Below are 23796 nucleotides of genomic sequence, written 5' to 3' on the forward strand. Positions count from 1 at the left end.
TTGATACAGAACTGCACAGAGCAGTCATCAGTGTCCCTCTCCAACACTTGCTTCTCTGCTCACAGAAATGTTCCCATCTTTTTATGACAGGCTCTGGTTGTCAATTCTAACATCTGAGGTGGGGTACCCAACTACATTGGTCCTTCTGGGAGAAGCCTATGTGAAATACTGAACAATATGGTTTGAAATACACTGTGAAACAAGCATTCAAGGGAGCTTAACTTGTCACTCATGTTTAAATACCTCTAACAATGGTAAATGAGACAAGATTTTCCCAATCAAGATTGTTGGGTTTCTTTCCTTTGTTGAATCATAAACCACCTGACAACTTGGGCTGATACCACTAATGTAATTATGTGAAGTCTTAACCAGATTCATCATCAGGAATTGCAAGATCCTTTGGGCTTAAAAGGATTCTCAAATGCAGAATGGACTATAAAAAGAGCATTTTTCATAAAACCCTCTCAAATCTCATAGAGCTTCCTTAATTTATCTAAATGTTAAGACTTCTGGATCAACGAGTCTCAAAACACAATTTAGCCAGCACAATAGCTTTATTTTACAATTTGAATTATTATACACAATTCAGTAAAAGTTCACAGGAGGAACAGCATGGAGACGTACCACTTTTTGGTATTTCCTTCAATTAGAGCCAAAGTGCAAGGTCTCCAATTAACTCCCAAGGTAAGAGAACAATACTTGGCTGTTAACACAAATCATGTTAACACTTAAAATGTCTAATTAGTTCATGAAAAGGCCACATCTTCAAATGCAATTAGAAGTATTTTAATAAAGTTTTGGTTTCTTTTGGTATGATAAACTGCCACATATCCTACAGCTAACAGGTAATGGAACATCATGTTTTCCCAAGGCATGTAAGAAAGCAAACAACACTGCCTCTGCATTATTCCATACACCTTAAAAATGAATGCCAAAAGCAACTGTTCATGTGAAATTTTATTTCCTTCAGACATGCTGATACTCTTAAGAAAAAAGAAAGGAAAAAATAAAGGGAAAAAAGTCTAATCCAAACTTCTCCATATACATTATCTTGAGGCACAGGTTCCCCTAACCTTAAATGAATTTTTTACATAGGCTATATCATATGTTACAGTATTGTTCCTATCTGAAGTTATGGCACATTGACTTCCTGGGGTGAAAAAATTTTCCTCTGCATTCAGCTGCTACAATATGGCACAAAGTTACAAGTCAACACCATGACTAAATATTCTGATGCTTTTTCGCTGGCTATTTTTGGGGTGCACATAAATAAAAGGCACACTTTTGCTGTCTCCTCTCAAATCATTTATGTAATGTACAAGCCTAACTTCATAGCACTGCTCCAGGCCTGCTGGCCCAGTGCAAAAAAAACATTTAAGTCAGCTTCTAGGGCTAGTAGCAGCTTTAAATGCTTAACCAATGGCTTTAGTTTAGCATGTTACTTCCACTGTGGTTACTACTGATGACAGGCCAACAGTGTTTCTGAAAAATAAAATTACAAATCTTCAAAAAAAGAAAACTAAGTTAAAAATAAAATTATTTATATTCACTTACATGTCTATTTTCCAGGTGTGTTCACAATGTTCAAAAAGTGCACATTTTGAAGTCTTGTTTCAATATTACAAATGTCCATGACCTGCACTTGCAACAGTATCATTGAAGAACTGTCAACCTTGCCAGGACCGACCCTGTTCGGCAAGAGCATCGTGAAAATACAAGAATTTGCTCTTAGCTTGAACTTAGTGTCCATGATGTCTTCAGTATGGTATTTTTAAATATTTGCATTGAACTTTGTACAGCAGTCAGAATCTGAAAACCAGAAGTTTAGTAGTTTCTCTTTTTGGCGCTCATTTTTACTTAAAATATTTTTCAAGAATGAAAATGATCTTACAGCACATGAAGAACCCTCAAAAATAAAAGCTCCACTAAGTATTACACACTGTTAAAAACTTACCCCATAAGATTTAGTTACTGATTTGTGAATCCTTACAAAATTACTTTTCGTGATTTAACAACAAATAACATTGATGAAATTATCATATATAAAAACAGCTTAGGTCTTAACATCAATGGTCTGACAAACATATTTAAACAAGAATATTCTGGGTTAAGACTAGTGCTAAATTTAGCTCCTAAATATAGCTAAATTTAGGTTAAAGAGTTTAGATACTCTCAACTTAATATGCCTTTAAAAAAGGTGAAGTCCAACTTTCAGAGAAGTCTGTAAAAGAACAGTTTCAAGTAAGTCTTGAGTAATCAGGTATTGTGGCTAGAGTTACCATAAATACGGACTACATGCTGACTTGACAAGGTTGTGTTAAAAGAAGTGTGAGTTGAACCACTACCTTTGAAGGTTCTTGCTTTGGTTATCTTAAAAAAAAAACTGACTGTTAAAAAAACAGTGCAAGTTCACTATAAAGCCACATGCCTCTTTCTTGATGTTCTCTTACCAGTTGATTTTTATTATGTCCACTGCCAGCAATGGACATTCCGCTTGGAAAATCCACCTCCTTCTGTGAAAGGTTTGGCTGAATCAAATGAAGAAAGTAATTCTGATATCAAACTCAAATGGGAACACATTATTTCATGTAGTTCTTGTTCAGAATATTTAAAAACCTTCTTCACCTACAGTATTTCTGAAACACAAGGCACAAATAGGGAGTGGACATTCCAGCAAAAGGTGATTGTCTGAAATTAATAGTCCACAGCAGTCTTCTAGTCCAGCACAATGAAAGGTTTTTGCTGTCCAATTCTATGCCACGTCTTCTAGATAATCTGCAACGTCGCTTAACTGAGAAATGGTAAGGTCTTGTGTGATGCTTTCGAGCTAGAAAATAAATAAAATTGCAAACTCAGAAATCACAAAAACAGTAAGTATTGTGTCATGTATTCCTTCATAAGCTTTCATCTATCTTTTAGCCTCAAGCTCTTTCAGTGAGATTACTCAATCCTTTAGCAGGTGCTCAGACAGATCTGGAGATACTGGGGTAAACCTTGGTATGCTGGGCACTGAGCCAGTTTAAAATACATTTTACACACCTAGAAAAGCCCAGTGAGTTGTGCTAATGAACAACTGTTGCAGGGTTTTTGTTTTGTTGGGATTTTGTTTATCAATATAGCATCTAACTTAGCAAGGATACTAGGCGTAAAAACCAGAATGTAACTAATAATGGACCTTAACATACAACCTAGGAACTAAGGATAACAGCATGTTACTTCACAACATAGAAGGTTGGAAACAAAGTCAAGAAAAGATCAGAAGAATATAAAAACCAACAATTCAAAAATAATCATACTTTATCACTGGCATTTGACTCTTCTGTTCCCACAGAAAGTTCATCTATTTCTTCACCAATACTGATGTCACTTTTTTCTGAGCGATGACTTGTACTAAAGAGAAAGGAAACCATAAGCACAGAAATAAGACTTCCTTATTAAACATCCAGGTATGATATTTACTTCATACCAGGCATTTGACTGGGGCTGCACTTCCTAGCAAGTCAGATGTGAAGTTACTTAAAACTTCATAACAACTAAAGGCTTTCTACCTAAACAAAGCCATAATAAATAGTAAGAAATATTTAGGCCTCAATTGTGCAATTTACAACACCAATACCTTCACATCATAAGCATGAGGTTATTAAATATTTGTTACCAACTACTCATGATGCCTTATTTTACAATTGAATATCTCAGCAAACAACATAATTATTGACTAACTGCATTAATTGCTAAAACGTTATTAAGTGCACAGTTCAGGAAAAACACCAAACCTCTTCCAGAAAAAACCCAACATAGTATCATGCTGAAGTTAGCAGTAGGTTTTAAAGGAACTCATTATCCCTATATAAAAAGATATATAGCTTTGTTTTTTTTTTTTAGCTGGTAACTAAATCTATTAAAACAGCAAACTGAAGTTTAAAGGAGTTCAGAAATACCCAGTGATAGTGACTGTCTGCCATATTATGAAATAATTCAAATATGCTAGTGGATATGTTTATACTGCATAAAATACTACCTTACTGAAGTATGATCCTTCTCTTACCTGTTGAAATCATCAGCATATTCATCATCATCTCCATTTCCTAAATAAGATTTAAAAGCTATTAATCAAACAAGTTTCCTCTTCAGGAAACACAAAACCCCCGAATCTATTCCTGCACCAAAACAGATGGTTTGATGACCAGCAAAAGTGGGAGCAGATTAAATTACTTACACTGATTAGGAAGAGTTATGTTTGCCATTATTTAATCTCAATATTATCAACATAAACTGTTTCAAAACTGAACATACATTTTCAGGAAGTTAGCTGCATTGCTGAATACAAAACTTAAATACTTGACAGCTCTATTTTGAGAGAATTCTTCCATCACACCTTCTTCATATTGCACCAAAAGAAAGGCAACTCTCAAAGGTGTGAAGGGCCACTAAAAATGCCACTGAAAAGCAATAATACTTACCAGGCTACCTTTTACCAAAAAAATAAACTTGCTTTTTTCATAGCAATCTCAACCACAAAATTCATCACTTCGTATTAGTAAATGCATGCACAGAATGAATCAAATTTTTGCTCCATGTGTAAAATATTAACCCATGTGACACCAGTTTTCACTTTTCTGGATTTCTTTAGATCACATCTTGCTTTTAACTTGCTTCACAATCTATGTTAAATAAAATAATGTGAGTAAAACTGAAGATTTTAGCTCAATATGTGCATTTGAGTTTCTCAAGATTCCTTTAAGAATCTGGGCCAGAATTTATCAGTTATGGCAAACCAAAAATATCAGAGCTTTCTCATGTTTAGCAGTTACTTGCCTAATTCTAGTGATCCCAGCTTTGCGTTTACCAACCGCAGGTCTTTTAAAACAGAGTTTCTATCCAAATCTGTAAACAAAAGCACTTATATCAGAAACTGCACTTGTCACTCATCAGTAAGATCCAACTTACACATACAAACTTACAATTTATAACACTTGTTCTTTTATATCAACCTTGTGTACTTTTATAGTATAGTACAGCAATATCATATTATATTTTCATAGCTGAACTCTGATAACATTTAAAAACTTGAGGAGTAAACAGGAATAATCTCCCACTACTCAGGGATTTACAACATGAAAGCAAACACCTCTAAAGAACTGGTACAAATAATTTAAGATAATGCAAAGGAATAAGCCAATTTCAGTTTAACACTGAGTAGTAGAATTATATACTCCTTTATATACAGACAAAAAAGGGATGTAAGTAAGTATTTCATGTTCCAAAGCATAAAATGCCCCAGTGGTACAACATATCCAAATCAGTATGCCATCACTAAGAAAGCACTACTGTAAAGCACATTACAACCAGAAGGGGGCCACATACTCTATCATTCTTCCATTACAGAAATAACTTCTACAATCATCAAAACACAAAAAGATATGAAAACTTACTATCAGAATCCTTTAGCAAAGGTGCACCAGTCAGGGAGCTTAAGCCACTTTTTAGAGCTGGTGCATCAGAAAGGGATGCGAGACCTCCTGCTTTAGCCTCAGTTTTCCTGTAAAAACCAAAGAAATAAGTACTCCACTCCCAATAAGAGCTGTAAAATATGCATCATTACTTTCCTTTCTGTTATTAAATTGTCAAAAAACTAAAATAGCAATACTACAGCAAAAAAGAGCAAGGAAAAAGGCCTATTCACTCTGCAACCTTAAAAGCAGTAGCATTTCACTGGCACAAGTGTCAACCACAACACTGACTGAGAAAGCCACTTTCTCACCCATGCAAAGACTTCCGTCTGTCTTCTCCCACAGACAGAGCACCTTCATCGGCATCACTATTTATGTCTAGGGGCCTTTCATCATCCCCACAGGTAAATGCAGCCAAAAGAAAAAATATTCAGACATAAATCAGTACTTCAGCTTGTTTTACATCTTAACGAGATTACGTCTGATGAAGCTATTAAATCTAAGAGCAGTTAGTTCACAGAATGAAAACCTCTTTGTTACAGGAAGATAGATCTCACCACATGTTAAAGTTCATTTGGTACTACCTAGTTCAAAAGGATTTGAACTTGCAAATAAAGAATGAATAAACACAAATTAAGAGACCAAGATTTTCACATTAAGTATTGCCAGAATTTTTTGCTATTTTGATTCCATTCCTATTAATAATGGGCATCATTTAATCATTCATTATATCTAGATCACCAAAATATCATGTATAACATCACATGTTAAAGTGTTTCAAAATTTTGAACAATGGGTCAGAGACCTAGAGATAATGAGTGCCTGGATCATCTCCCACACTGTCATTAGCAACTGCTTGCTCTGAACCTGTCTTAAATGAACAGGCAAGATTTCCATAAGGAAATTACCTTTTTGCAAAAAAAGCAATGCTGGCAGCTGTCCTACTTATTTACCCCTTGGGACTCCAGCACAGCAGCACAAAGTACCACAAAGGGGATTCTACATGAAGAATATGGGGGTTTTTTGCCCTCTAGAAGAGTTGTCAGGAAGGTAAAAAGGAGCAATTCAGCACACACAGCTCAGCTACAAATTCTAGCTCATTTGTTGTTAACACATTCCGCATACCTTATTATGGGATGTTACTAGAATAACTGCATCACAGTAACATTATGTGCTACAAAATACTACATGCGGACTGTGACTCTACTACAGACAGATGTAATCTGGAAGCAATTTTTTCTGTAGGGAGTTTCTCCACTAGGAAAAAAAAATCCTTACTTTACTAAATAATTAGTCTTGTCTTTTGATTGTCTTTTTTAAAAGAAATTTAGTTTACTCATTTTCTTGCTGTCATATGAAAATGCTAAAAAAATAAGAAATTAGTAAATATTATTATTATTACACAAAAGTTTTTACAGACTTTTCTAATTTACCCAACTAATCATTTAGACTACCTCCTACAATGTTAACTTTGGTTAAAGGCTAGCTAAACAAGCTCTCAAGCAAGGAGGTGTAAATGCATTCAGATGCAGTTTTAATCTTGGTATTAACAATTAGAAAATAAATATTATAGTAGGGTTAGTTGTGACACACAATATTTTCCAGAGTACAGTCACTGCTCTTTGAGGAAAAAAGTCTACTTCAACAAAAAACATCCAACAAAAACTGTATTATAAATTATGTTTCACAAAGAGTCCATTAATTTACTAGAGAGAAACCTGGTTTACCTGGCATGATTACTTTGTGCTCGAGCAGAAGGATCCTATTCTAAGACTAAGCATCTCCACAGCAGTAATACAAAAAACCTTATGCTGCTCTGCTCACTATCAGCATAGCAGGGGAAAGGTCAACAGCTAAAGCAACTTACAAATGATCCTGCAACCTCTTCCTAATGTCTGCTAAGCTGGAGCAATTCTCTGATTACTTAAGCACAGCAAAAGAACACCATGAAATGATCCTGCAGCATTGCTCAATACAGTGCTATCTAAGCTAAGCTTCAAGATAACTGAACCTGATAACACAAAGATAAATTTTTCAGTTTTATAACAAGGGTGCTATATAGTTCAGTCACTATAGTTCTTGTTTCAAATGGCATTTTTCAGTCATTAGACTCCATAGATGAACGATAAAAAACATCCTTCTCGTGCATCTGCAAAACTGGCACACGCAGAAGTAACAACACTTCACCGAAAACACGAAGTCTTGCAATGCAAAGAGAAACTCCTCTGCTCTAAGGAAACTTGCCTTATTATTACAGCCTGTGGAGCCTGTTTAGAGTGGTTTTTGTATTCCTTACAAGGCTGTATCAATATTTAATGCACTGTCCCTGTCATTGTCCACTTCCTTTAGTGAAGATCACCACTGCAGGTCTGTTCCAAGAAGAAACACTGATGTCTGTGCATCACACATGTTCATTCCACCAAAGAAACAGGCAAGGGACATTGGACACCCTACCTGATGCACCTTAAAATAATACACTCATACTACCACTCATTCCACTCATACTACCTCCAAGAGATACCAGAGGACACTATGCATAGAATAGAACAGAATCATGGAATAGAACAAAATCTGAGATATGAATATTTTGGAAACAAAATGCTCCAGATCCGAACACTTACAAAATAAACAATCAAATAACAAACAGCTCTCAAAGGTCTGCAAGCATACAGAGGACAGAATAAACTATGTATTAAGAAGAACATCCTCTTTACCTACCAGCTGAAAGTTTTTTCTGGTTTGGGTACAGGGTCATCAAAGAAAGAATCTCCCTCTACATCATCCTCATCCACAACTGGATCACTTTTTTCTTTGGTATTCAAGTCTTTGTTTTCTAGTTGAGGATCTAGTTTTGTTTCATTAGGCAAAAAATGAATACTTTTTTTGCTTGCTTCCCCTGATGAGATACTTGTATCACTCTGAGTGTTTTCAGCAGCCTTGAAAGATAAATACAGGAGTGAGTATTCATGTCATGTAATACTAATACTGTAGTGTATACATAAATGCACAACACAACATACACCAAGCATCACTTCTTAAAGTATTACCCCAAATTCCTGAAAGTATGAGGAAGTTAATTAGTATCATCAAGAACCAGAAAAACACTGTTTTATAACTTTACAAAGTTTTCTTTAGTGCTGCTGCCATTAAAATCTTTTGTTCCATTCTGTGCATTCCTATGCTATCTACATCACTTCTATTATAAAAGCAATTTTAAAATATCTTGGTTATCAAATAAAGAAATTACAGACAGACAAATTCCTATGCTTTATTCATGTTATTTTGTAACATCTCTACAAACAAAGGTTCTTATTTATAGCCACTGTCTTCAAAAGAAATCAACTTAAACCCATGAAAATTACTCTAAATTTCATATTAAATGGTAATCTTTGCAATATAGTATCAGGTTTTAAAGTAATTAGCATAAGAAAACTGGATTTACTGACACATTCTCTTAAATACTAAAACCAAAAGTGACAAAAGTGAGACTTTAAAAGTACATAATTTTCAGTTTTCTTCTCATGTTCATGACTCAGTCCTAAAGTCTGTAACATAAGGACAATTCCATGTGCAACATTTCACATCAAGTCATACAACTCAAGTGTAACTTTGCATGGCTTTGTGGCCCAAACAACAAGATTCTAATTTACCTAGATAATCGAGGTGCTGAGAAAGAAAAATGTTTTTATATTATTACCTAGCAAGGAGTACTGTTACTTTTATTTTCTCCTAGACTTATTAAAATTAAGCCAGTAAAAGATTTATTACATTAGCTTCCTTTCTACAAACGAAGAGCAGCACAGTTTTGAAATAAAACAAAAAGTATTATTTAATCCAGATAGCCAATATGTATGCAGGTTGTACTGCCTGAAGTATTTTTTGTCAGTCATTAACTTTTTGTTCAGAAGGCTGAAGCCAAATTTTCAAGGCCATGAAAGTTAAAATCACCTTGGGTAGGACTTCTTCATACCAAGGCTTTTTTATCTCAGTCACAGAACCACATTCAATCGCTGGCAGTAGCTCAGTTTTTCTAGGGCAGGAAAAAGTACTTAAACCCACAAGTGGTAGTAATAAAAATATTTTGATTTCTTATCCAGAGGAACTGAATTGTTTTTGAAAATTAAGAGCTTGATGATAGCCTGGCTACAATAAAAGGGAAGTTACAGCTACTTTTCTATTTTGGGGCCTGTACTATGTCACGCCAGGAAAGTATAAGCACAAAAGTCCATCTTGGAATCAAAGTTGAAAGTTTTGCTGAGTGGAATAAATATATTCAAACTGCAGATCATTTAAGTGAATGCTGCAGTTTCATTGGAGTCATATGCTGTCATATCTGCAGTTTCATAGGAGTTCTCTCTTTTACTCATCTCACATATGTTACAAAACTTTTTATTATGTATAGTCTTACCTTATTTGGTATAGAGTGTGCACTTGACTGTCCATCAGATGATTTTGATGTGGGGCACTGGCTGTCACTTAGAACTGGTGCCACCTAAGAAGATTCAAATAAGCATTTACTAAAACTTATATTTAATTTTGTAATAACTGGAACTGCTGAGGTTGCATCTCAACTACTGCGTTCAGTTTTGGGCCCCTCCCATTAGAAAAGATATTTTGGTGCTGGAACATGTCCAGAGAAGGGCAATAAGACTCATGAAGAATCTAGAAAGCATGTCCTAAAAGGAACAGTTGAGGCAGCTGGTCTAAACAAGAGGAGGCTCAGGGGGCATGTAGAGATGGGGACCAGACTCTTCTACTGTGCCTGCAGTGAGAGGTCTAGAGGAAATGGCCTTAAAATCAGACAGGGGGGAATCAGATTATATGTTAGAAAAAAATGTTCCACAGTTACAGTGGTCAGGCACTGGAACAGGTTACTCAGAGGGGTGGTGGAGTCACCATCCTTGGAAATGTTCAAGAGGCATCTGGATCTGGTGCTGGGTTCTGGGGGTTAGGGGTTACAGTGATGGTGCTATGCTGATACTTGAACTGGACGATCTTTCAATCTCAATGATTCTCTGATCCTATGATAATTGCATCCAACAAGAAACAAGGCTACCACCCTCACTTGGACAGTATGCAAACCTTGACACTGGGAAGAGAGCTGAGGGTAGTACAAGAGAAGATTGGGAAGTTATAGTCACACACAGTATGGAAATCACAGAGTTAAGAGATCCAGGAGGGGCTCTCCTTTCTAAATTGCACTATGGGATTTGACTCCAATACACTGCTGGCACATGTACCTCAGCAAGCTATTCAAACACCCTCCAATAGAATGGACTGCTCAGTGGAGTCCCCATAGCAGGACACGGACAGAATGGCAGGCACAAGGGTCTTGGCTTTCCTAGGGCATTCCCAGACAAATCAAACACAATGAAATACAAGGGTTCAAGGAAATCCTGCTTTCATGTGACAGAAAATTGCTATGTTAAGAAGTCTATGGCAACTACCCCTGAATTTAAGCTTTCTTTGGGACCCTGGGTACATCCTGGTGTAGAGAGCTTTCTTTTAAGTCACAATCAAATGCTATTGGTTGGGTTTAATTCACCTAATCAACATATTTATTATCTATTCCATTCAAATACTACTGTCATTGCCTTCAAATAGTTCAATACTGATATATTTAGTTTTAAGTACATAAGTTTTCAGTAGAGCTTTAAAGCTTCTGACAAAATTCATTCAAGGCTTTTCAGGTCATATTAAAATTATAAGTATGCCAAGGAAAACAGGTATAGATAAGAGTGTTATCAAACCACACCAGAAATGAGAAAATAAGTGACAGTTTTGTGTCATTTATCTAGATTCACTCTGTGCTACTATGTTGTAGTAGAATATTAACAAAGAGCCCTTGGGTGGTATTAAAAGTAATAGTCAAAGTTTATCTCTTGTCTGTCTGATTAAGCTGAAGGCATAATATAATAAAGACCTGAAACAGTATAATAGTACAACAGCCAAGTGTTCATAATTTCAATTTCTTTTTCATCATTAAAAAAAAGAATAAGCAACTATAAGAAAGAAATTTCAATTTAGTATTACTAACTTCTCCACCACCTGAAGTCTTCTTCTGCTGACACTTCCTAACAACCTCCAACAACAGGGGGCCACCCACAGTACTTTCTGCTTCCATAATTCCCAAATCTCGAGCTAAGTTTTCTCGACCATCAAGGCCATTTAGCTGGGGAGATAACAAAAGAAACAAGAATCACAACATCGAAATAATTGCCAGAAAACAAAAGATAAATTTTGCAATACAAAAAAGTCTTATTTAACACAGCTCCACCTGAACTAAACAGTGAAATGGACACATTTACTGGATAACAGAAGGAGGTGTTTCAAAGAGCATAATATGCCTTTACAATGCAAATGAAGCACTGCCCCCAAGAGTGGGTGGCAACACAACACAAAGTGTGGCTGTTTTTATTTGTTTCTATTTGGTAGCATGAACATGAATCTCTGTACAGATGTGTTCTAGTAATAGCTTAGAAACTAATTTGGCTAAGGATATTTGGCAAAGAACAGAGTTGTATGGGATTTTGTTTGAATAAGGGCCTAAAAAGAAACATGAATTTCTGAGAAACAGAAGTCAACTAATTGATTGATTTGAAAAAACTGCATTTTTAATATATTAACTATTTAAACCAACATCAAGAAAAAAAAAGTACTTCAGAAATAATGAGAAATTCTGCAGTGAAATGAAACTGCCTCAAACACAAAATTATTATTAAAACCTTCATATCATAAAAAGAGACAAAGATGGTGAAAACCCTCTAATTCAGTACTAAAGCCTTAAAGCAATTAGTTGGGCCACATAATCACTGTTGGTCCCTCCCAACTGAACTATTCTATTCAATCACTTTTTGTCAAGTATATCTGCACAAAGTCCTTTGTGTCACTGAATTTCTTTCAGAGCAGATGACTGACATTTTAGTTTTCATGTAACAATACTAACTTAATATTATGACATAGTAAAGTAAGTGGTAAAAAATGTTGCAGGCGTATGAAGGATTCATATACCATTATATGATTCCATAAAAATTATCAGCTTGTTAATTCAAAATTAAATTACTATCTTGCATTGATTTTGATAAAGAGAAATATTCACATTAGCCCACTTTCCTGAAAAATGTATTTTCATGACACTAAAGCACCTATTACAGACAAAACATAAAAACAACATTTTTAATAAAAACAAATAAGTGGTTTAAATAAATCTGCCACAGCTTCAGCATTCATTGCCATGCACTTCAAACAGTGAGCATTGCACACAAACAAACAAATCAACAATTACCGTGCTTGATTCAGGCTGAAAAACAGCTAAAGTAAAATCAAGATTGAAAAAACGTAGAAATTCTGCAACAAGACCTGCTACCAAGCGACCTAAAAAAGAAAATAAGAAGAGTTAAAATACACCAGAGACAGAAGCAAATCAAATTTCAAAGATTTAACACCAGCACACATGGCTTAAGTATGGACATAGCTTAGACATTCAGCAAACTATCACCTCATAACAAGCTTGTATACAAACTCCCTCATTTTGAATTGGCCATCATATAAAAATCATTTAAGCCAGTAATACTGCAAGAGCTTCACAGACTGCTTACAGAATTTATGTGCAGCATTTTTTAAACTATTCAGCTGTTTTAAAAAAATAATTTTGACATTTGTCACATATGTGCATTTACTCCTGCAGCTCTACTCTTAGTTTTCACTGGTTTCTATTGGTCTAGAACATCTCTGAGTCAGCACAACCATAAGGCATTGTGAAATATTAACTTCAATGCCTTAATCACCTTAATTAATAATATAACTTCAGCAATATTAACTTTAAAAAATATATATTTAATTCTATTCTGAACAAGTAGCAATTAGGACATCTGAAAGGAACAAAAGCATACTTAGTGTAATGGAGACTGCAGTATTAACAAGAGTCAAAGATTTAATCCTTTGTCTCCTATTTATATGATCAGAAGTACATACTAAACAAAGAACTTACCATCCTTTGTACCTAAAAAACTTTTCAAGCTTTCATTTACCAGAGGTGCTTTGTTCTGTGAAAAAGCAAAAACCAAACAGCAATTAATGTCATCTACATGCTAGCAAGAAACTGAAAACCACAGCAAACTAATGTTTGGGTGTACTCTGCTGCACAGTGATGCCCTGCCCATGTAATCAACTTCTTAAAACTCTACCTTTGTATGCATTCTATAACTACAAATAAAAGTTATGCAGCAATAAATTTGTTGAGGCAAATTAAATTTGTCTTGGAGCTAAAGTAATTTCACCAAAATTCTTAATAGCATACTGATTTTTATTTATCTAATAAAGACTGAAGAAGTAAGCTAAGCAGGTAACTACCCCTGTTCCTCCTCTAATACAGTGCAAAGTTTAAGGCAATTCAGTCCAGCCTTTTAAAAACTGGAATTTTACAAATCTTCCAGACGAAGCGTGGACGATGCTAATTATTAGAACACAAATCAATACTAATCATCTATTAATTAAAACACCTTCAAAGATATTATGAAAAATGCTTTTTTCTCCCTTGTTAGATTTGCCCTCTTCAATTTTTAAACAGAAATAAATCAATATGCTATGTCTGGGTTTGTCAAAATCGTTCCGGGATTTTTCAAAACAAATTCTAAATGCCATTCCTAAGATAGAATGGGTATCCTGCGTAAGAAAAGGATCAGTTACAGGTGTTTATCACTGCAGTTGCAAATGCTAACACACAAGAAAGTGCTACCTGAAAAAAGGAAATATTGCTTAATATTTGAGAATTCAGAGTCATGGTGAGTATTAATATGTCACCAGTATTAGCAGTGTAAATTTAAAATATCATGATACTTCTGAGCTTTTTGAGAAATGGTGAGCTGAAATGTACTGCAGCAAATCTCTCTTCACGTTACTTGAACTATTGCTGTTACTCTCCAGGTAGTGTGGGAGGTTGTTCTCTGGGTGCTCTATAATATCCTGAAGCTGCCCATAAAGAGATGGCACCGTTCTTCAACATTACTGTTCCACCATATCTTCAGCTATCTTATGGTAAATTTCTGGAATATGGAATCTCATATCCTAGAATAACTACTTCCCATCCTTACTAACATCCCAATATTGTCTGTTTCAGTAAGCATTTTTTCAGAAAGAGCTCAACCATCTAACCAGCATAGGAATAGAACATTCCTCTCCTTTTGAAGCAGAGAGGCTGGACATAGAGCACTCTCTACTCCCAATTCTAGAAATTGGAAAAACAGAGGAAATGAAGGAAAGTCAGCAGTAGGAGAGATGACAAAACTGGTATCTGTATACCACAGCAGTACTCTTATGCAACCATGGATCAGTATCTCATTCCCTTAATATTAATGTATTGCAGAGGTGTCAGTACATAGTCCATCTCTTTATTAAGAATTCATCCCTAAGTATTAAAGCAAATTATCCTGAAGCAAGCCTACAACATCCTTATGGGAAATACCATAAGCATTAGCATAGTTGGCATTTTACTGGACTAAACTGCTTTTGAAATACACTTGCCAAAACACCCCAGTAAAATATTTTCAATTCCAAAAGAAATTATTCTGATTTGATAAAATCTTGATCAGTCAAGTAGATATCTTTTTTAAAATATGTATTTGATGGAGAAAACATTTAGCTATTCTGGTCAACTGGACAGACGTCATATAAACTCAGCAGATACAGACACTTAAAATCATAATTTCAAAAGGCTATTTAATAATTCCTATTTTTAAACATCAGGAAACACCCTGATAGTCCTGTTTTGAGTTCTTCATACATCTTATGCAGAAATAAATCTTTTTATCTTGTTACATTTTACAAATAGAAAGCATGAAAGCGATTATATTTAATTCTACACAAAGGATGTTTTTTGTTTCTGATTTGTTTTTTAACGTTCTCTTACCTCGACTTTCTCTTGTTCTTCTAAAGCCAAAAACACAGCTGCTCGTAACTCTGCCTGCCAAACAAAAAACAAAACAAACAGCATTTCTACAAGCACTTTTTTCCTAAGCAAATAGGATGCAAAGAGCTAGCAAGTAGCTTTATAGCTATTTGTTTCTCCTCAAGCAACTTGGCACGGACTGTAATCTATATCAGTGCAATTAAAACACTTATGATTACAGGCAATGTTACTTGAGGCAGAGAAATAATAGTTTCCACTCTGAGAACAAGGCAGGGGCCAGCATAATTTGATACAAGACCTCCTAAATTATTTCTTTGTACATAAAAAGATTCCAAAGTACTTAAATTATCTTGTATTAGTTTCTTTGACAGTTAAACATCCATGTGTTTCAGGCAGCTCCAAAACACCTACTCTTCATTTACAATTCACTTGGGAAATATGAACAAATAGGCCATAATAACCTGTTAAAAACTAAACATTAAGATATACAAATTGCTATGATTTCTTGTCAGATTACACTCAAAATCCCAGAATTTCTCAAGGAAAAGAACATGATCACAGTCATTCAAATACTCCTGGTAGTAATGGTTTACCTACCTGATTCTAAATGTATTATAATAAAGAATCAGAATTCTTCTAAGGACTACTTTAAATATTGAAGCTTAAACCTTGCCTACTTTTTAAAATTTTTTGTTAAGCCCTACAATTCTTCTACTTTGAATGAACATGTCAAATGGACAGCATACATTTGATGAATTAGTCTGCCACTTTAATCAACTCTTAATCTTGACATTTTGAAGTAAGTCAGTAGATAACACTGCAGTAATAAACTAGAAAAGACACATATTAAAGTTTTCACCACAGCAAGAAAAAATACCAGAATTTAAAAGAAAGATTTCTTTACATAACTAAGAATAAGACCAATACAAATAGTGTCTGGACTTCCTCATATATATTACAAGAGGTAACTAAACATGAAGTAACTGGTCCCTCCCACCAAAAAAATAAAACCAAAAGGAAATGCCCACCCATAAAAAACCCAAAACAAAAAACCCCAAACCCCACCAAACAAAAAACCAACCCACCCAAAAAATCCAAACCCAAACACCTCTCATGGGAATAACAAACACTTCTTTTTTAAGGAAACTCCTCATTGGACACCTTATTGAAAGACAAAAAATAATGCAAAAAAGCTAAAAGGATTTCCCACCAAAAGAAGAGTAAAACACTAACAACAATATGCAATGTCATACTGACACTGTAATCACATTTTTTCAGTTGCTGGGATTTTCAATCAGAAAATCCTCTTATATGTAATTCATTAATTAATTATTCTTACCTTTTTTACAGGTGTTGGGGTACAGTTCTCAATCAGTGAGACCCTTTACACACCGCATTAACTTAAATATTGCTCTTACAAAATCAGTTTTCATTTACCTTTGCAACCAACAGCTAACAACTTGTTTATTTAGTCTTACCTCACTAAGACAAACCTGAAAGCAAGGCTTTCTTTGTCACTTAGGCCACAGAAACCAAATATATTTACATAAGAGGATAATAAAAATAACAAAGCATTCCTGACTGGCTGTTACAACCGTTCAAAATAAAACACAGCAGTCAATGCATGTGGGTAGGGGTAAACCCCCCTAAGGGTCTGGTTCATGTGACTGGAGAATTAAGTTGTCTGAACATAGTTGCCAGTACATCAGCTAATCCAAAATCTGACCTGTTTTAAGATTTTGGAACAACATCAAACTGTCTTTTTTTTTTTTTTTTTTTTTTTTTTTGGTTAATTGGGATTGTTTGCCTGCTCCACTCGTCTAGATCCAATTCACTGGCTTTTAATTACTTACATACTATCCCCACAAGGGAAGTTTACACCACTACTACAACACACTGACCTTCATCCTTTGTGGTGGGTGCTGGTCAGATCATAGCACAATACTCTCAAAATATCACCTCAATAAATTTAGACAAAGAACTACACACTGGAATTTGTGCAAAGTTAAAGCAGTAATGCTCAACTTCATGCAGAAGAAAGTAAAAAGCAACAATAACAAAGCTGAGGCCAAAGGAATAATCACCCTACTACAAGATGAATCATACTACACCAGTAGGATGGACAACGTCATATCGGCTTCTCAGGACCTGAGGCCAGCCATAGAGAATTTGAACACCAGAGACTGAGATCACCATCATCGGGTACGGCCACAGCAATTTGCTCCCACCAGCAGATAGGAAGGTTATAACTACACAGATGAACACTGTAAGTGGATTAATCTCACACTTCTTTTGTTTTTAATTGGTATGAACAGATTGCATTTCTCTTTGCCCTAGTACCCTTTGGCATAAGCCCAATACTTGTCTCATGCATTGTTACAATCAACTCTTGTCATTTTCATAACTTCACCATTCCACACTGCTTCATTCTGCTAGCAGTATTCACCACAATCCAAATAACATTCTGAAGAATTTTGTTCACCATCTAGTAGTAAAGCAGACCAAAGCCTGATATTCTAATTCCCCGCCCATATTCTAAGTCTTCAATAAAACAGGATTATGTCAACAGAGACAGATGTTGATGAGTAAGTGTCTATCACTTCTACATCCATCAAGCCTACAGACTTCTTTCTCATACTGTGAAAGACACCCATTCTCTTCTATCTCTAAGAAGTTTTATCAGGCAAGAGCTTGTGTCAATGAAACAGCAATTTGGTCTCACTGAACTTGGCTAAAACAAGTAAAGCTATCATTGTATTTGACAAATACTGTCTGTGTTAGAGAAATGGATGGGTCAGTGTTTTGAAACAAAATTAAATTTTCCCTTTTCCTCCCAGGCATTTACAGCTCATCAGACAACACTGGTTTTTACTGATTGTTACTGTACAGATCAGAAATTGAAGTCCATGAAAAAAAGCATGTTTTCTGCACTGAGCTACAGTATCCCTCTTTAAAACCTGGGTAAATTTACCCTATTCCAAACACAGACCCTTTTGCATGCACCCTAAGCACTGTCCATGAAAAGAAGCTCCCTGGAAAAGAGGATAGCAGCTCTCACTCTCTCAAGAGTTCCCCAAACACACTTTTTAGGTGGCATCTCAAAAATGGAAATATGCTTTTAATTTGGAAATAGCAAATATTGGATGAAAAGTGAAAGGATAAGACAGAGACCATCCAGGACTGAGTAATTACCTGTAACCACCTCCCACTTGCAGACTCCAATATGTATAATATTTAGCAAGTCCATGGAGTTTCTAGTTGTTTTTTTGGGGGTTTGTTTATTTTTTTGTAGTATTTGTCTTTGATTGTGCTAGACTTAAACAAGAGATCTGATTTTCCTAAGACAAAACTTGAGACAATATTTTCCAGCAGGAAAATACTTGTAAACTTCAAACACATTCCTACACCTCAAAGCACTTAGGCACATCAGTGGCCAAGATTATTTCTTATAATAAGGAAAAACTATGGCTTGCTCCTTGCATCCTCTTTTGTACAGCTACACAATTCACTTTCAATCCCAACATCTTCCAAAGAGACCTCATCAAAATATTTTTTCCTATCAAACTTTACCCATATTTTCTGTTGCTGGGGCAATATTTTCTATTGCTGGGGCAATACTTCATATGAATGGGCAATAGTTTCCCAACACTCATCTCCAAATGCTGTGGAATACTAGGTAAAAAAGTGAGAACTTCAGCTTCATAAACTGTTTTGTACCTATAGCACAGCTGAGTAGGATGCTGTCTGCTAGCTAACAGAGCCTTGCTGTCTGCTTTGTTCATCTCTCAACATTTCTACAAACCCTTAGAGTTCTGCAGCTTTTGCAGAGGAAGTTCTGGGCTTCTTTTTTCATCCAAGACTCATTAGCAGAAACCATAATAAAATTTCAGCCTGTCAAACAAACGCATATGCTACCACTCTTCTCAACCCACTTCAGCAAGCTGAACACAATTTTTGAAGCCATACAGGCAAACGTTGTGTATTCCCTAAGAAACAAAGGGTAGGCAAGTTCAGCAAGTGCCAACATGGGAGACACTTTAGGGATCTGCTAAAGGTGGGCCAGTTGGAGGTGCAAAATCTCCTGCAAGCTTGCACTCACAAGATGTCCATCAGAGGATGGTGTGGCTAAATGTGTTGTTTAGGGAAGTGAAATGATTAAAGTAATGTATAAGATTTCTCAAAGACCTTCCAGCTAAAGCCCAGGAATGTGTAACCACCATCTGCTCCAGCACTGTGGAACAGCCCCATGTAAGCCCAAGCATAAACAATCTCTTGCATTTGTAAAGTTTGGTAGGGCACGTGGGCACCTTCCTGCACAGCTTTCAGTATCTGCACTTCCTAACTCCAAAACAACTGCCATACCCCTTCGTAGATAGAGAGCAGATGCATTGCTCTGGAAAGAAACATGGCAGAATGTTGTATTCTTCTTGTATTCATATTTCTCAAGTCCCATAGTGTACCAAGCTGTTCTTCTCTGCAGCACAGTCCTTTGTGTGTCTTCTCAGGGGCTCCTCCTGGGCTCTCGACCCACCCCTATTTATTCCAGTTACCTTCATGAGCCACAGCTGCTGCCCAACTAAGGACTTGGCAGCTGCAGCTCGTGTGGAGTAACTAGGACCCACACAGATCCTACAGGGACTCTCTCCATAAGGACACACTTATTTAATACACAGATCTTACAATACATAGATCTTAACAGAGACTCTCTCCATAACAATACATATATTCAGGCCCCCACAGCAGAACACTGACCTGTTTAACTGCTGGTGATCAACCCCGGCTAAACCTCTGTGTGCACCACAATAAACACCTCTCCCTGTCTGCATGCATCACAAACCCAAGGCTGGTGTCAAACCATAACCAGGAACATCTCTGCCACCATTACTCAGTAATACCCTCCCTGTAATCTCCATCTGCAAAATCTGTAAGGGTTCTCATCCTTGAGCACATGGTGGGTATGCTCTCCCCCACTGCCTGCCAAACCTTGGAACCTTGGCTGAGTGACTTAAAGGACTGATTGTGCACACAAAATCCCCTAGACATAAACAAACCAAGTCCTGGACTAGGAGTAGAACCACTCAGACTCCTCCCTGAGAATATGATGAGGACCATATTGACATTTAAATGTTAAATTTCAGTTAGTTTATTTGAAATTAAAAATGGTTCTATTTCACTTGACTTATAAAACTAAAAAGAAATAGATATTAGGTTGGCTTTCTGTTATGAAGTGCTCCAAAACAAACAACACACCACAACATGCAGAAAACAGGAGGTTACACTGCAGTGCACAGCACACTCATCATGACAGTTAATAACTAAGACATTTAAAAGCACTATTCATTACCGTACATGGATTGAAGATGCAAAAGCAAACAGGAGCACGTGCACACGCTCATAGTAAAAAATGCTACTTTTACCCTCTCTAACATCACAGCACTTGCCTGTACCTCAGGTGTCCAGGTTTTGAAGCAAATTAGTAAGAAATTAGCAGAACCACCTGGCCAAAAGCTTTACTAGGCATGTGACATCAATGCCAACCCTCCTCACATAACTGTAGCAACAGTAAATTCCAGAGAAGACGCAAAATTCAGGTAATATACAGTTAAATTATTCCAAAGGAAGAGATTAAAATATATAAACAAAAACAAGAGGATAACAAAGAAACACACAAGAAGCATAATGGCTCCTCTTGCTCAGATGATGACAGCCTCCCTAGGAGAAAGATCACATTCTCTTCAAGACAGAACACCCTATTTGTACACTATCACACAAAAACAGCGATAATTTTTACTGAAATACAAATATCTACAGTTACATTGTGTGTTTATAGAATTCACTTGAAAGCTGTTTCATTCATCAGACTAATTCTAATGATCAACAAACTATATACAGTATACATCTGTACTATGTGCATATATTAATGTGTGTGTAAACATATACACACATATTGCATTTTAGAGAGCACAGGAAATTCTCAACTGCAAGCAGTAAATGCATTTATACAACTTCCAGTTTTTATGTTACTTTATTAATTACTTCAGTGCTCAAACTTTAAGACAAATATAAAAATTATAAACAAGTTTTTAAAATGTCATAAGTACATTTTTTCAGCTAAATAATTTACATCAACACCAATGCACCCAAGAAATTAATCCCAAAATAAGAATAAACTAATAAACTGCAAGCCATTATAGAACTGTCTCTTATTAGAGAATTAAATTATGACAGTAAGTTTCTTTCTAAAAATTACTGTCATTATGTTACAAAACGGGACACCCTGATACATTTCATCCACTGAAATAATTCCCCTTGAATTCTAACCCTTCCAATGCCTCATACCAATGCAGCTATACATTCACCACATATTTTTCTCCTTAATGTAGATACTTCAATAAATCACAAATACTTCATTTTAGCTTTCTAGCCTCATCCACCTTGAAAAATGGTCAGTTCTCATTCTAAAGTATGAAACAAGCATCATTTTTGATAACACTTAAATCTTCAGTCCTACCACATAACAAAAAAAATACTGACACATAATAGATAAGCACTATTGAACAAAATCAAGTTAAACTAATTTTAATAAAAGGATGACTGCAACTTTTTTAAACGGATAGTATAATCTAATTTCAATTAAAAGATGAAAGTTTAAAAAGCCTTGTTCAATCTTAATTCTTCCAGCAACAGGATTTTGTCAAGCAATAGAAGAACAAAATCTCTAAGTCATTAACACTGCCAAGCAACACTCAAACTCCCATGCCAATTAAGGTTTACTGCTAAGAAAAAAAATCAACACGAGTTCTTCCAGTCAAAAGCCTCAGCCATAAGCATACCAGTCATTAAACAGTAACACCTTGTATTAAGGAGAGACAATCTGGCAAGGAGGCTGCATTTTGTATTTTTCTAAGTCATTTGCTAATTTGCCATAACAGCAAAACCTTGCACAGTATTGGATACTGCACACTCTAGGCATTATAGAATAGTGAACTACAATACATTGACTCACATAAAACTCAATGGACTGGCAACCACAGTATGAAATTTTACATAATACACAAAGACAGGAATTAAGAAATTTCATGAGGAATTAAGAATTTCAAGGTTCATGAGCTCAAGGTGACCCAATTGCCTTTCCATGCTTTTTTAAATTACAATTTTACTATCACCATACTTGCATTGTTCAATAGTAGGTGAGTGGTTAACAGCTAGGTCTATCTGACATCTATTAGAAAAGCCTCACTACTCAGAACACAGTTACTTGAGCTAGAATCATCATTCTCTTACAGAACTTAAATAAGGATCATCCATTTGAAAGGGAAGAACAACGTGATTTTGAATATTATTTTGCTGAAAAGTCTGACTAGTTCAAAATACAGTAAACTTGAAAGTAAACGCACAAAGATGCTCTCACTTCCATAAACCACTTCACTAGCTAAACTGTTCTTGAAATATCAGCAATGACCATCCATCTCCGGAGACCTAAAACAGCACTGTGGATAAACACCACCATCCCTTATCTGAAAGCTACACTTCATTTCTCCTCCAGCCTTGAAGGAAACTTGCTCTCTATTATACACAATAATAATTCCTACAAGAATCCACGGAACTGTGCACCACAGACTCAGTAGTAGCGTGCACTCCACTATCATCCGTATATTTTCTTAACATAGCGCTATTTGTTCCCTATGAACACGCAGCATCCCCCGAGAGTTTCCAGACTTAGCAAGCCTTCAAGGCACAATTGAAGCAACCCACACTGAAGAACAAGTGCTTAAATAGCGACCCACAACTCCCATCATTTCCCCGCTTGAAATTTTCAGTAAGGGCTTTCCCCATCGAAGCGGGGATTAACTTCACCCACCGCGTCCCGCACCCCGCTGCTGCCCATTGCTTCCAGCCAGCCTGGCGGCAGCAGGGGAGCTCCCGCGGCCACTCGCTACCGGAGAGCGAACGCGCACAGCCGGGGCCGGGCTCCCCGCGCTCCGCTCGCCCTGCCCGCCCGGCGGATCCCCAATTCCCGCGGCCGCGGGGCAGCGCCGTGCCACGCTCAGGCCCCGGGCCCTCGCACCGGCTCCACCACGAGCAGCCGGGGAACACCACGGGGAAAGCAGGCGCCACCACCAGGCCGCGACGCCGAGGGAGCGCTCCAGCCGGGAACTGCAAGCGGGAGTGAGAGGGGACGATACACGGCAAGCCTCGGTCCTCCCACACTCCGCAGGGCCGCGAAGCGCCGCCAGCGCCAGCCAACGCTCCCCGGCGGCGGGAGGCTCTTCTCAGCCCACCTTGATCTTATTGAGCACCCCGCTGCTCTCCAGCGTCTGCACCAGCAGGTCCCGCAGCTCCGTGTCCTCCTCCGTCGCCGCGGCCGCCATCTTGCTTCTCCCTGACAACCGCCCAAACCGCGCTAGCGGCGGGACCGGCCCGGCAGATTCGCCGCCG

At 36.7% G+C, this 23796-nt stretch overlaps 1 protein-coding gene across 1 annotated transcript; it reads right to left on the reverse strand.

The window, feature by feature from the left end:
- Positions 1 to 535: 535 nt before the first annotated feature.
- Positions 536 to 23796, reverse strand: CEP43 (centrosomal protein 43). Its single transcript, XM_063151750.1, has 12 exons — positions 23640 to 23796; positions 15358 to 15411; positions 13441 to 13495; positions 12736 to 12824; positions 11488 to 11622; positions 9859 to 9942; positions 8169 to 8386; positions 5433 to 5539; positions 4816 to 4884; positions 4046 to 4085; positions 3297 to 3390; positions 536 to 2827 (listed from the first exon to the last, which is right to left on the reverse strand). The coding sequence occupies exons 1-12, from the start codon at positions 23727 to 23729 to the stop codon at positions 2753 to 2755; spliced, it is 1110 nt and encodes a 369-aa protein (XP_063007820.1). The 5' UTR covers positions 23730 to 23796; the 3' UTR covers positions 536 to 2752.

Source organism: Melospiza melodia, chromosome 3, assembly GCF_035770615.1.
Source record: "Melospiza melodia melodia isolate bMelMel2 chromosome 3, bMelMel2.pri, whole genome shotgun sequence".
Lineage (NCBI taxonomy): Eukaryota > Metazoa > Chordata > Aves > Passeriformes > Passerellidae > Melospiza > Melospiza melodia.

Excerpts from the sequence above, each read along its gene's own strand:
- CEP43 (XM_063151750.1), bottom strand. The coding sequence starts at position 23,729 with ATGGCGGCCGCGGCGACGGAGGAGGACACGGAGCTGCGGGACCTGCTG. Across the intron at positions 15,412-23,639 it reads GGGTGCTCAATAAGATCAAG|GCAGAGTTACGAGCAGCTGT; the intron begins GTGGGCTGAGAA and ends TTTGTTTGGCAG. Across the intron at positions 4,885-5,432 it reads TTTGCTAAAGGATTCTGATA|ATTTGGATAGAAACTCTGTT; the intron begins GTAAGTTTTCAT and ends TTTTGTTTACAG.